General features: G+C 43.5%; 1 protein-coding gene across 1 annotated transcript in view; it reads left to right on the forward strand.

Annotated features, from left to right (window-relative positions):
* Positions 1-12348, forward strand: part of NWD1 (NACHT and WD repeat domain containing 1) — a 57830-nt gene that overhangs the window by 27796 nt on the left and 17686 nt on the right. The window contains exons 11-13 of the mRNA XM_054578857.1: positions 1493-1615; positions 8225-8433; positions 9500-9772. Of these exons, the coding sequence (XP_054434832.1) occupies positions 1493-1615; positions 8225-8433; positions 9500-9772 (605 nt within the window). The remainder of the gene's footprint in view (positions 1-1492; positions 1616-8224; positions 8434-9499; positions 9773-12348) is intronic.

Below are 12348 nucleotides of genomic sequence, written 5' to 3' on the forward strand. Positions count from 1 at the left end.
CCCTCTGCCGTCAGGAGGCCCCGCGGGTGCCATCAGGGCTGCCCCTGCTGCCTCGCGCTGGCCCACTCTCTCTGCCCCACCAGGACTGTCGACAACTAGTGTGAAGACGGCTAATGACATGCCCAGAGTGAGAGGATGCCAGGTGCCTCAGTGGCCTGGTCTCTAGGCATTTAGCACCCGTCTTATGGAGAGTTTCTGCAATTTACAGGTTGATGCTAGTAAGTCTGGAAGCTACGGACTGGTGCCCGACTGGCCCTGGAGACGCAGACAGAACTTGTAGAGTCCCTGGCGCAGAGCATTAAAGAGACAAAAGAGTTTCATTCTCTCCATTCATCCATCTCTATTTGTCCATCCATTCTTCCTTCCTTCCTTCCGTCTGTCCTTCTGTCCATCCATCTACCCATCCATCTACCCTTCCCCCTCCCTCCTTTTCTCCCTCCCTTTCTTTCTTCCTTCCATCCATCTATTCATCTGCCCATCCATCCATCCACCCCTCTCCCCTTCCTTCTATCCATATATCCATCTATCTGTCCTATCCATCCATCCATCCACTCATCACCATTCCTACTTCTGTCAGTTAGCCTTCCTTCCATCCCTGCATCCACGCCTCTTATCTTTCCATTTCCTTCATCTGGCCGCCTTCCACCCACTCACTCACCCCTCCGCCCATCCATACACTCAGCCAGTCATCAGCTCGCTGACCCATCTATCAATTGATTCATCCCTCTCCCCATCCAATACCTATCCATTCACTCACCCACTCATCTAACCAACCACATATCCATCTACTTACCTACCAACCCACCTCCATTCGTCTATTCCATTTTCTGCTCACACACAACCTCTTACATTAATTAGGAGGCCACTGAATACAATTAGTTTGTGGTTCAAATGTCACTTATTACGACTCAGGACATTTCTATGTCACGCTGCTCTGTAGGAAAAGCTACACTGCCAAGGCATAGTGCTTCCAAAACAGAAATTCTAAGACACTAAGTACAATTAATAGAAGAATTGATTTACGGTCAGCCTCTAGAATGCTGTATTCAGAAGGAGTCTGAGACTGAATCTGATTGAATGGAAAACTGTATATTTGTTAAGATACAGATGCTGTGACAAACGCCCAAACAGCAACATCCTAAATAAAATAAAATAGTTCAATTCCCTGTCACGTAACAGTCCAGTGTCCCCTGGGTAGCAGAATTGCCCCAGGTGAGAAATGCTGAGCTGGAGAGACACTTGTGACCAAGCTGTGGCTTCATTCCTAAGAGCAATGTAAACATTGCAGCCAGGGTTTGAGTCTGGTGTCTGATGGCTCTGGGTTCTCAACCCTGGTTCTGCTACTTCCCAGGTGTGTGGCTCTGGACAGGGACTGAATCTGCCCATGCCTCAGCTTCCCCATCTGTGACGTGGGGGTCCATGAGGGGGTCTCCTGGCTAAGCGCTCATATACGGGGACTAATTTCCTCCCTGTTGTCTTCTGTGGGCCACAGGCATCACCGCTATGGCATGGAGCCTGGAAGAGAAGCTGCTGGTGGTCGGCAGCCAGGATGGCATCGTGACTGTGTGGGACATGGAAGTACAGCAGGTGATCCATGTCCTAACTGGACACAAAGGTGAGGCCCAGGAAGGGGTTTGTATCACCTTCTTTCCTAGTGTCTTGCATCAGTCAGTCAGTCTCCAGAACCCCTTCACTTACCAATTCACTTTTCTGCATCAAAACCCTGGCTCTGCTCCTGCATCAGTTAGCTATCGCTGCATAACAAAACATCTCAAAACATAGTAGCTTCAAACAATAGCTGTTCATTTAGCTCACCTTCTGTGGATTGGCAAGTCAGGCTGGACTGAGCTGGGCACCTCTTCTGGTTTCAGCTGGGCTTGCTCATGCATCTGTGGTCAGTTAGTGAGGCACCTGGGAGCTGACTGGTCCAGGATGTTCTCAGCTGAAACAGCTCAGCTGTGCTCCGCATGGTCTCTCATCCTCCAGCAGGCTAGCTGGGGCAGAGGCCGGGTCTCTAGAGGGCAAGCAGAAGCACACAGACTCTTAAGGTCCAGAACTATCCTCAGAACTGGTACCCTGTCACATTCTGCTGGTCAAAGACAGTCGCAAGAACAGCCCAAAATCAGTGAGCAGGGAAACAGACTTTATCTCTTGATTGGAGAAACAGAACCACACTGCAGAAGGTATATTCATATGGGCCAGGGAGGGTAAAGCCTTGTGCTCCTCTATGCGATGTGTCTAGCACAGTAAAGTTTTCTTTTCTGCTGAGTCCCGTCACCACTGTGGTTTACTCATTTGATCAATTATTGAGTGCCTACTGTGTACCAGGCCCTGTTGTAGAGGCCAAAGAGAGACAGACCAGAGCCAGGTTAGGGTGTGGGGAGTAAGGCACGCACCTTGGGTACGCAATTTAAAGGGGTGCCCCTGAAGTGAATAAAGTCTTAGCCTTCAAGATAAATAATATTTCAGTACAGTGTTTTCTAAAAATGGAAATTAATGCAAAAAGAACCACAACGAATAAGTATCAACCTGCCTTGAATAAAGAGAGGATCAGCAATAGTGCGTGCCAAGCCGTATTGGAACCAGAGGCCTAAGAGACACTCAGTGATTTGGAGCCTCTTTAAAGTTTGCACCCGAGGAGTGTGCACCTGTCTCACCCTAACCATGGCCCGAGGCAGACTCACGGATTTGGGAGGGTGAGCCAGTTTAAACTGTGACAAACATAATGAGAAAAACAGTCGTGAGCTACAATAACCCAAGTGACCAACTTAGAACATTGGGGAGGGCATTCCTCTAAGCAGGGACGTTTCAGCCAAGACGCAGAGAGTGCGAAGGAAGAGGTGTGCAAAGGACACAGGAAAGTGTCCAGGCATGAGAAACAGCCAGTGCAAAGGCACTGAGAGGCAGAGGAGGCTGGCGCGTTTACAGAACAGCAAGGAAGCCACGAGGCTGCAGCTGGAGATATTACATCAAATAAAAGAAGCCAGACGCGAAAGGCCACATAGTGTATGATTCCAGCTATATGCGATGTCCAGGACGGGCAGATCCATAGGGACAGAAAGCAGATTCGTGGTTGCCAGTGGGAGAGGAAGGAACGGGAGTGACTGCTCATGAGGACGGGTCTCCCTTAGGGGTGGGGGGACGTTCTGGGGTCGGATCGAAGTGGTGGTTGCACAACACTGTGCATGCGCTGGACACCACTGAGTTAGACACTTTAAAGTGGCTAAAATGATAAGGAGAGAAAGCAGAGGGAATGACAGCTTTGTGAGGTTATAAACATATTCTAAACTTAGCCTGTGGTTACCAACTGGGAGCCTTCAGTGAATTCTAGCATTGTTTATCAAATGGGTGAATTTTGTTTGTAAATTATTTCTCAATAAAGATGTTAGAAATATTATGTCATTGCGATCTAAGTATGTACACTGTTTGCATTTACAAGATTGTATTTTCTTAACATGTTGCCATACACATTTTTTTGTTTCTGTTAAATCTTTTAAAAACAACTTCATCGAGGTCTAATTTACATACCATACACTTCCCCTGTTTGAAATGGACAAGTCAGTGATCTTTAGTGAATTTGCTGAGTTGTTCAGCCATCACCACAATCCTAGAACTTTTCATCACACCCAGCTCCCTCCAGTCCCCAGTCCCCTTTGCAGTCCCCGCCCTGCTCCCATACCCCAGCTCCATGGCAACCGCTGGTGTGTTTCTGAATCTGTAGATCTGCGTTCTGGACCTTTCCTAGAAATGGAATGGTACACTCTGTGATCTCTTGCATCTAGCTTCCTTCACTCGCCGTCCTGTGTTTGAGGTTCACCCGTGTTGCTGCAGGGATGAAGAGCTTGTTCCGTGGCATTGTTGAGTCATAGTCCACTCTACGGGAGGGCGAGCGCTTGTTTATCCGTTCATCGGCTGAAGGGCATTTACACTGTTTCCAATTTTGGGCTGTTTGAGTGCTGCTGCTAGGGTCTATCGAATCTTCATATTTATCACATTCAAATGAAATGGAAGGGTCTATTTCATTCTCTCAACAGATCATATTCCAGAATTTATTAAACTATTAAAAATGTTTCTATTTAGACTATTTCTAGTTATCTGCTATTATGGGTAACAATGGAATGAATCTCTTATTACTCTTATCAATAATTTTAGCATTCTGTCAAATATTTCCAGTAAGTGGGGCTCTTGAATTGAAAGGTATGAACATTTCTCTGAGTTTTGACAAGTGTCATATTATTGGTTTCCAGACAGGCTGTATGTAGTGCAAAAAAACATCCATCAACCCCAAAGCTCCCAGTGTTGGATGTTTCCATTTTACTCTTCTTTCCTGAGGACGGGAGTGGGGTGGGTACTGTCAGAATGCCTGTCGAATAAGATACTGTTCATTTTATTATCGCCAGGATGGCTATTTTTCTATATGTCTATTCAATCTTTGTGTTGACAAACACAAATATTCAAGACCTATGCCCATTTACCAATGGTGACCTTGATTTCTTTTTTTAAAAAATTTATTTATTTTTCCAAATACATTTGTCTCCGCCTTCCCCCCCCCACCGCTTTCCCCTGCCGTCTCCCCCCTCTCCCTCCCTCAGTCCTTCCCCACTTTGGTTTTGTCCATGAGTCCTTGCTATATGTGCCTTGACTTGCCCCTTCCCTTCCTTTCCACCCCTCCCTTCTTCCCTCTTGTCTCTGTTGGTTTCTTTTCCTTTCAGTGTTGCTGGTCTTATTTTCCTTGCATCTTTGTTTTGTTGGTTAGGTTCTGCTTATAGGTGAGATCATATGGTATTTGTCTTTCACCCCCTGGCTTATTTTGCTTAGCATAATGCTCTCCAGTTCCATCCATGCTGTTGCGAAGTATAGTAGTTCTTTTTTTCTTTGTGCTGTGTAGTATTGCATTGTGTAAATGTACCATAATTTTTTGATCCAGTCATCTACTGATGGGCATTTAGGCTGCTTCCAACACTTGGCTATTGTAAATTGTGCTGCTATGAACATTGGGGTGCATAGGTTCTTTTGAATTGGCATTTTGGGATTCTTAGGGTATAGTCCCAGCAGGGGAATCACTGGATCAAAAGGCAGTTCCATTTTCAGCTTTTTGAGGAAATGCCACACTGCTTTCCACAATGGCTGCACCAGTCTGCATTCCCACCAACAGTGGACTAGTGTTCCCTTTCCTCCACAGCCTCGCTAGGATTTCTTTTTTTACAGTCATCAAACTCTTATTATTTGTGATCAGAAAAATTCAGTAGTCAATTTACTGAAAACTGAATTAGAGACATACTCAAAATGTTTCTGATCACATGGTAGCTGCTGGAAGTGGTTCATATTGGCTTGTGGCAGCCGATTGTGATGTTTTCAGGAATGTTGGGAGGCAGATGACAGAATAAGCCATTATTAAACTGTATATTATATAGTAATTAAATCACTTATATTAACACAAAGTAATAAATACTCAAAACATGTTGCTTTCTATTTTTAAATATATAATCTTTATTATGTGTTTTCCCATTACCATTTAACTTGTCACTTTCTAATTATTTCACCACACTCAAGCGTTGCCTGTGTCCTTGGCCGCCGTCCCAGCACGGGAGAAGCGGTGTGCCTCTGGGCGTCTCTTCCCACCTCCACAGCCAACGAATCATGTTAGTGGCTTGAAATCAGCCACAGTGGGAGTATTTCCACCATGAAAAATGACCAACACCACAAATCAGGGCTTTCTGCTACCCGCTGGCAGAGCTGGTTATGAAGCATTTCCCAGCATATTGCTGTTCTAATCCCTTCCTCCAGGGGTTGTTTGGTTTTATACAGTCATATCCTGCTCGAGGACAGGGATGCACTCTGAGAAATGATTGTTAGGCACTTCGTCATTGTGGGAACATCATAGTATTCACCTGACAATGCAGCGGATTTGCCTGCACCAGCGTCATCACAACCAGGCGAGGAGGGTGTTGCACTGCAGTGGCTATGAGGTCGCTGGGCCATAGGGATTTTTCAGCTCTAATATAATCTTACGGGACCACCATCTTATATACAATCACTGACCAAAATGTCATTATGTGGCACGTAACTGTGTATGTATATAGAGTTATATATGCACGAGTATATATAGTATGTATGTGTAGTTATATATATGCTTTATATACATATGGTTATATAGTCATATAAGCTTTTGTAACCTTTTTTTCAGTTAACATCATATATTTTACCTCTTTGCATTATATATATACATATATATACATATATATGGCATTCATGTTAGCAGTAATATAGTGTTCTCTATGAGGATATATTATAAAGAATTACTTTTTATAAAAATTTTGCTTGAAAATACCCAAATTGCAACATATAAAAATCACCCACTGTCCTGATGGCATTTGAATTATAAAGAAATAAAACTCTCTCCCTTTATTCTCTCCCCCTTTCAATCTCCCCCCAGGAGTGAACAGAGTTCACAGTTTGTTATATGCCAATAGCAAATTTTCTCTAGGCTTATGCTGATGTAGCTCTCTCTAGGCTCATGTACTTTGAGTTTTTGTCAAAAATCAGATATATACTGTGCTGAAACTAGCTTTTATCACAATAAATTGTAACAATATTCTGTAGTGGTTGAGAGCTTGGGCCCTGGGCTCAAATCCTGGCTCCATTACTTAATAATCACGTGGCTTTGGTTAAGTTACTCTATTCTGCTGAGCCTCAGTTTCCACATCTGTGTAATGGGATAATAATCCTATCTCACAGAGTTGTTATGAGGATTAAAGGAATTTAATGATTGTAAACCACTAGCAACTCTGCTTGGCATGTAGAAGACACTCAGTAAGTACTGGCTGTTATAATAATAATGATTATCATGATCAAAACATTGTATATATACACCTGTCTTATTAGTTTTATTGTTTTAACCTTCATATGAGGATATATTTATTGATTTTAGAGAGAGAGGGGGAGGAGAGAGGGGGAGAGAGAGAGAGAGAGATTGATGTGAGAGAGAAACAGTGATTGGTTGCCTCCCATAGGAGCCCTCTCTGGGGATCAGGCCCACACCCTAGGTAATATATATGCCCTGACTGGGGATTGTACCCTCAGCCATTTGGTTTACAGGATGATGCTCCAATCAACTAAGCCACCTGGCCAGGGCCCAGCCTACTATTTTTAATGCCTATATAATATTCTTTACATACAAATAATATGCAATTAAAGTCCTAGATCTTCACACTCTTATGCCATTATTTCTGTAAGAAATTTCTAGAAGTAGGATTTCTGGGTCAAATTGCACCCTTTTTCTTTATCCCTCTTTTTCTTAGCCATTTATTTTGAAATATTGAATACTTAATGGACTCACATAAAGTTGCTAGCTAAAATAGTACAGACTTCCTGTGGACCCTTTATTCACCTGACTGGCAACATCTTACATAATTATAGTATATTATCAAAACCAAGAGATTGCACATTTTAACTTTTAATAAATAGTACCTAATACCCTCTTACAAATTTATTTCAACTTAAACTCCTATCAGCAAGATAGGACCATAACTGATTTCTTATATCTTTGCCAGCACTTCAGCAATCAACCTATAAAATTTTTACCAATATGATGGTAATAATGATATTAGAATTTCATCTTGCATTTTTGTGGTGACTATGAGGTTGAGCATCATTTTCTAACGCTTATTGTCTATTGTACTATTTCCATCAGTTTTCTGCCTAATTTGTGAATAAGTTATTTGTGTTTTTCCTGCTTATTTGTAAGAACATTTTGTATATTAAGGAGAGTCTCCATGCTTCTGTTATATACTGCAAATATTTCCTCCCAATCTGACATATGCCTGTCAGTTACATTTTACTCTCCTGAAGTTTTACATTTTTATGTAATCCAATTGGTTAATTTTTTCCCTTTATGTCTTCAAAATTTCATGTTTTGCTTAGATCATATCTCTCCCAAGTTATAGAATCTTCTATAATTTTACCTTGCTTTTCTTACACTCCCTGGGTGATGCTGAACTTTTATTTTTTTCAACATCTGGGCAGTCGATCCCAACCAGTTGTTACACGCTTTGTCACATTCCATTATTTCTCATTTGGGGATGTTCAAATCCATCCCCCACCCTATTTCTTTCTTTTCTTTTTCTTTTGTAAACCAGGGAATTTCCAAGCCAACAGGCATTTTGGTAGATGGAAGGTCAGACTGCCCAGCTAATATATTCTCCTCCACCCTGACCTGCTGCAGGAGAGATCAGGTGCGTAAAAGTATTTGCCGAAGGGACGCAGGCCATCTCTGCCTCCAAGGACCGCACGCTGCGCTTGTGGAACTTGCTCTCTGGCCAGGAGAAATTCACCATTTGGGAGGGACACTCAAAAGATCCCGCTGAACCTCAGATCTGGAGCCTCCATGTGGATGAAGCGAAGAAGATTGTGTATTCAGCATCTGGCTCAAAGGTAACAAAGGTGGCTAATAAAAATTTAGCCACACATGACTTGCATTATATTTTTATTGGGTAGTGCAGGCTTAAATATTAGAGAAGTGTTGATTTCAAAGCTGATTATAGAAATCATCTTTGTTATCAACAGAAGTTTGGAAACAACAGTAAAGAAATAATGAATAATAACAGTCTCAAAGATAACCACTGTTAACATTTACATGATACTGCTTTATGTGGTATATGTGTGTGTATGTTTGCAGATGCATGTGTATACAAAACAAAATCTGGATAAAACCATATGTGCAGTTTTATAAAGCTATTTTCATTGGCTCCTAACCTTAAACAGTCTTCAAAAAGTGCTTGCCGAATGATTTCATAAGGTTCCTTTGCATGGCTCAGTATTGTGTATTTAACTAATCCCTTGCTGTTGGACATATAGGTTGTGTCCAGTTCTTTTAGCTTTCAAGTAACTGAGATAACTTTCCTTATGCATATATTTTTGTGTGTATCTCTCCTTATTTCTTTAATACAAACCCCAGAAATAAAACTAATGGGCAAATGTTTACTATTTAAGTGGTTACTGCTAATAAAAAGATTTTTGTGAGGTTAAATAGGAAAACTGCTTTAATCAATAATTACTTGTAATGAACATATACGACGTCAATGCATATGGTATGGCGGCTTTTTTTTTCCATTTTTAAAACTTTTTATTTTGCAGCAATTTTAGATTTATGCAAAAGTTATAAAGATATCCTGGAGTTCCCACATGCCCTTGCTCCAGCATTCTCTAATGTCAACATCTTACTTAACCACATTTGTCAAGACTAAGGCATTAATACTGATCATTTCTATCAACTTAATTCCAGTCTTTATTTGGATTTCATCAATTTTCCACAGATGTCCTTTTGCTCTTCCAGGATCCAATTCAGGATACCCCTCTCCGACCGCCCTATAATTGGAACTAGCAGAGTGTTGAAAATAAAATGCATGAACTGTAAAAAAGAACAGTTCTTGCATTTGACTCTGGAAAACTTGCAGCCTAGGTCTTCTGCCGGGTTTTCTCTTCCTTTCTATCCTATTAGGTCAGTGCTTGGAAGCTGGAAACTGCAGAGCTGGTTTTCCATGTCCTGGGAGATGCCTCTGAGCCCTGGCTGTGCACGGCAGTGCTGGCTTCCCAGGCCACGCTGCTGACGGTGTCTGAGGGCTGCGCGGTCGGTCTGTGGAGCTCAGCCACAGGCAAAGTGCAGGGGAAGCAACGCCTGTCTGGCATCAAAGAAGAAACACCTACCTGTGGGGTCTCAGTCCAGAAACCAGGATGGATGGTTGTTGGGTTCAGCAAAGGCTCCATCTTGTTGGTAAGCCACTTTGTTGAATATGAATATGAATATGAATATCAGCTCCAAAGTGCTTGGCTGTCTTAGAAGCCTAAATGCTTTATTAAAAGCATTTATCTTTTAATAAATGACACTTGACTTCCTAATCCCAGAGATTCACAATTCAGCACATTTCAGAAACACCTATTGGTATCTCCTGGGGGCTGGCCAATGGGGGCCATCGTCGGCACTTGGTCCTGCGGGGCATAACGTGGGAGACAGTGTAAGAATGTGCTTTGGAGCTGTCCCACCGAGGAGCCAGGGGCTTGGGCACTATCCACCAGCTCCATCCGTGGTTGGTTGCTCTTGGGAGCACTCACACAGGGACCAAGTGGGATGGTAGGAGGGGGGTGGGGAAGTCAGGAAAAATACCAGCCCAGGTGCAGTGTTGCAGGTGTGCGATAAGCAACCCTCTGGAATAGAAAAGAACCTTGAGGGGGTATGGATGGGGCACCAATAGCAAGCTATGTAAGGACTCGTAAGTGGAGAAACAAGGGCACCACGGCAGGCTGTAGAGGGGCTGTAGAAGGTATAGGAGTCCAACTGCACCCTCAAGAACTCGATTTAGGGAGGAAGATGAACTTGCCAAGTACATATAGTCACACTAAGAGGAACAGACTCTGTAGAAGTAGAGGTAGTGTGTTCTCGGTTGGGGGGGAGGAGTAAATACTTCTGGAAGAGGCAATCTGGGAAGCCTCCCCTGGGGAGGCATCCTTGGGACAGGAAGGATTTCTAAGATGAAAAGAGAAAGATAGAAGGAATAGGGGATATCATGGTGGGGAGATAGGACGTGCCTGACATTCTAATGAAAGGAGAGGCATCATGGAAACAGTTCACAGAAGGTCTTGTATGCTCTGCCCAGGAGGTGAGAATTTGAGAGGGGGAGGAATATGGCCACTAGAGAATCGACCTGGAGCTCCACACTTTAGGACCTCATGGCCTCATAGCTCCCCTGAGCAATCAAGGCAGCAAACACCGTAATGAAAGAGAATCTCGATTCTTTTATCAGGTGTCTTGGATGTTTAATGTTATTTCTCCACTTACTGATTATCTTCAGTAATATCCTTCAGTCTAGAAAGGAACTTGGACTTGGGGGTTAGACACAGCTAGATTTGAAAGTCCCTGTTCTGCCTTAAACTAGTTGTATTCTTGAGCAAGCTCAGCCTCTTCTTTGAGCCTCAGTTTCCTTATTTGTAAAATGGGGTGGGGCCAGAAACAGCACCTACATCCAGAGCCAGGACAAGGGATGGATAGATGGGCGCCTGCTCAGACTTCCAACCAGTAACCTATCACTGGAATGAATTGGAAATAGGGTGCTAGTTAAACTTACATTTCTACCTACATAACTCACTACTGGTGCCCTAGCCCCATCCCCTCAGTTCTGAAGGCTATTCTTCTATTCCCAGAGGCTGTTGTTTTATCGGTCCCAAGCCTATTGATGATAGTGCCCTTGGTTATGAAAGCCACAGTACTCACCAGGGCACACATCACTTGTAGGGAGCTCCACAAACATGTCCCCCACTGGGGCCCCTATTTATGGCTGGGACAGCCCTTGTGGCTCTTTTTTTTTTTTTTAAAGATTTTATTTATTTATTTTTAGAGAGCAGGGAAGGGAGGGAGAAAGAGAGAAAGACACACAGCAATGTGCAAGAGATAAATCGATCGGTTGCTTCTTGCACGTCCCCAACCAGGGACTTGGCCTGCAACCCAGGCATGAACCCTGACTGGGAATTGAAGCAGTGACCATTCATTTCACAGGCCGGCATTCAATCCACTGAGCCACAACAGCCAGGGCTCTTGTGGTTCTTACTAGGATTGCAGGATGCACTTCAGCAAGAAACTATCGGGAAACTTTGAGGAACAAGATGTATTACTCATGAGTCCTACAAGGTATAACACAGTACACCCCAGGGCCACACAGTGAGGTTGAGAAGAGAGAAAGAGAAGACAGACAAACAGAAAGAAACAGAGAGACACAGATTGAGACAGAGAGATGGATGGAGGGAACCTGGGGCTCTGCATTTATTAGAGTCTAAGGGTAAGACCTAGGGTTTCGTAAGTTCACTCTGTATTGGTGAATTTAAAGGGAGGAGTTGGGTCACTCAAGTGGTCACTTACCTAGATTACCCACTGGTGGCTGTGTCATCCAGCTAGCAATGTGTTTATTCAAGATGGATGTCTCTTGTGGTGGATGCCTTGGCAATCAAAAGCTTAATGCCAGGCACTTACATTACAGCTGCTTACTGCACACCTTCAACTATGCACCTGGGTTTTTTTCCCTAAGTCCCCCACTCTCCCAGCACATTTGACCACTGTGTTATTGCTCCTGAGAGCAGCCTTCCCTGAACCACTGATGGGGCCGATGAATGGAACCCCAGCTCCTGGCCTCTCTCATGCATGTTCTACACTCTCTCTGAGAGCATCCTCAGCAGGGCAGAGCTCAATTGGTCCACATCATTAACTGCCTTTATGAGCCACATTTATTGGCTGCCTTTCCTTCCCAGTCTCATTTCTTCACCCCCCCCACCAGTGTTTTCTGGGATCAACTCCCAAATAAA

Source organism: Pteronotus mesoamericanus, unplaced genomic scaffold (genome assembly GCF_021234165.1).
Source record: "Pteronotus mesoamericanus isolate MK-2021 breed Mesoamerican mustached bat unplaced genomic scaffold, CSHL_Meso_final contig_502, whole genome shotgun sequence".
Taxonomy (NCBI): Eukaryota; Metazoa; Chordata; class Mammalia; order Chiroptera; family Mormoopidae; genus Pteronotus; species Pteronotus mesoamericanus.